The sequence below is a fragment of the Camelina sativa genome, chromosome 12 (assembly GCF_000633955.1).
Source record: "Camelina sativa cultivar DH55 chromosome 12, Cs, whole genome shotgun sequence".
Taxonomy (NCBI): Eukaryota; Viridiplantae; Streptophyta; class Magnoliopsida; order Brassicales; family Brassicaceae; genus Camelina; species Camelina sativa.
Genome location: NC_025696.1, coordinates 9,356,070 through 9,357,593, shown reverse-complemented (window position 1 = coordinate 9,357,593; position 1,524 = coordinate 9,356,070). Strand labels below are relative to the sequence as shown.

The 1,524-nt window shown below is 33.2% G+C and overlaps 1 protein-coding gene across 1 annotated transcript; it reads right to left on the bottom strand.

The window, feature by feature from the left end:
• Window positions 812-1,524, bottom strand: LOC109127917 (bidirectional sugar transporter SWEET7-like). Its single transcript, XM_019233513.1, has 3 exons — window positions 1,225-1,524; window positions 1,023-1,142; window positions 812-922 (listed from the first exon to the last, which is right to left on the bottom strand). The coding sequence occupies exons 1-3, from the start codon at window positions 1,522-1,524 to the stop codon at window positions 812-814; spliced, it is 531 nt and encodes a 176-aa protein (XP_019089058.1).

Here is a 1,524-nt window from a genome sequence, read left to right as displayed (position 1 = left end):
AAATAATAAATTAACTACAAAAGAGATAATATTTTTTTGATAGTTTATTACTTATATATTTTTTAAAATTAAGATGTATGACTACTTTGTAATAAAAGAAATATGAATAAAGTGAAAATAGAAATAATTGCATATAGTTTTATTTGAGAAAAAATTGGATAAGAAAATGCCATAGGTAAACAAAAGCCTCCAACAAATATAAAACTGACCAAAAGAAAAACAAAAATATATATAAGAAGTGCTAATTGAGAATCAAACTCAGGACCTAATACTAATAATTGGGAACAATTACCAACTGAGCTAAAGATTCTACTGAGTAAATGTCAATAGCAGAACTTTAAAAAAGAGTATAGGACACGTGCCCCACCTCTTTATGATGTAGATCCGCCTCTGGACGTATGTGTACCTATGGTCACCAGTGTGAGCCGAACATGGTTATAGCTTCAACTTTTTAGTTTTTCTATAATGGATCGAGCACACTTATAGTGATATTGTTCTAAATCAAAATTTTAAGGTACACAAGAAAGTCTATAAGTTGAAATTATATTTGAATGATAACTACGGTGGTTCAAAGTTAAAACAACTCGATGCTTTCAAGGTTTTAAATAACAATAATTCCAGGAAAAAAAATTAATCTAGTATGAGATAGTCAACAGATGGGCTGAGCAGAATAAAGCTGGTAGGAATAGCCGGATTCTTTTCCTACGGAAGATCGATCACCTGTCGATTGTCATATTGTCATAATCGGTTGAAGAAAGTATATATGTATTATATAATACGATTTACAATATTCTATAAACTCACCATGTGATCAAACAGATAGTCTCTGTCTCGCCGCAATAACCATCTGTGTCCATGGGTAATACACAGCGTACACAACTACTTGGACTAGTCCAAGTAATGTGCATATCCCAAAGGAAATCTGCAAAACAAAAAAAAATATAAGTTTAAATCAACTCACATTTTTTTTCGAGAATCCGATATATATTTATGTAAATCACGTATTGGAATAAAATACTTACAAACATAATAGGATCCAGGGGTAGAAATGAGATGACGCTACAAACTATAGCATATGCGAACATCGCAAACGCTACCGAGAAAGACATGTGTTCGACGCTCTTGGTCTTCACAACCCTCATCTGCATTTTATCATCATTTACCTTACTAATGTAAAAACAATTGTTTTTGAAATATATATATTAAACTTAGAACTTCACTTACCACAACAGATATGGGAGGGACATACATGATGATGTTGTATACGCAACAAACATCACCAATCACCAATCGCTGAAATCCTCTAGAATCTACTAGCGTAAAGATCAAGATTGCAAATGCAACCACAAACAAGACCTCAACTATCATAACTGCAATGATCAGTCGTCGCTGTCTAGGCTGGTCGCAATATCTGATATATACGAGTAGATACATTGCCATAATGGTCACTCCTACTGCATTAGTAACAAGGGTAGGAGTGCCAAAAGGATGCACTACTGGTAATCCATAAACAATCCATACCAT

Excerpts from the sequence above, each read along its gene's own strand:
- LOC109127917 (XM_019233513.1), bottom strand. The coding sequence starts at position 1,524 with ATGGTATGGATTGTTTATGGATTACCAGTAGTGCATCCTTTTGGCACT. Across the intron at positions 1,143-1,224 it reads TCCCTCCCATATCTGTTGTG|ATGAGGGTTGTGAAGACCAA; the intron begins GTAAGTGAAGTT and ends GATAAAATGCAG. Across the intron at positions 923-1,022 it reads CCCTGGATCCTATTATGTTT|ATTTCCTTTGGGATATGCAC; the intron begins GTAAGTATTTTA and ends TTTGTTTTGCAG.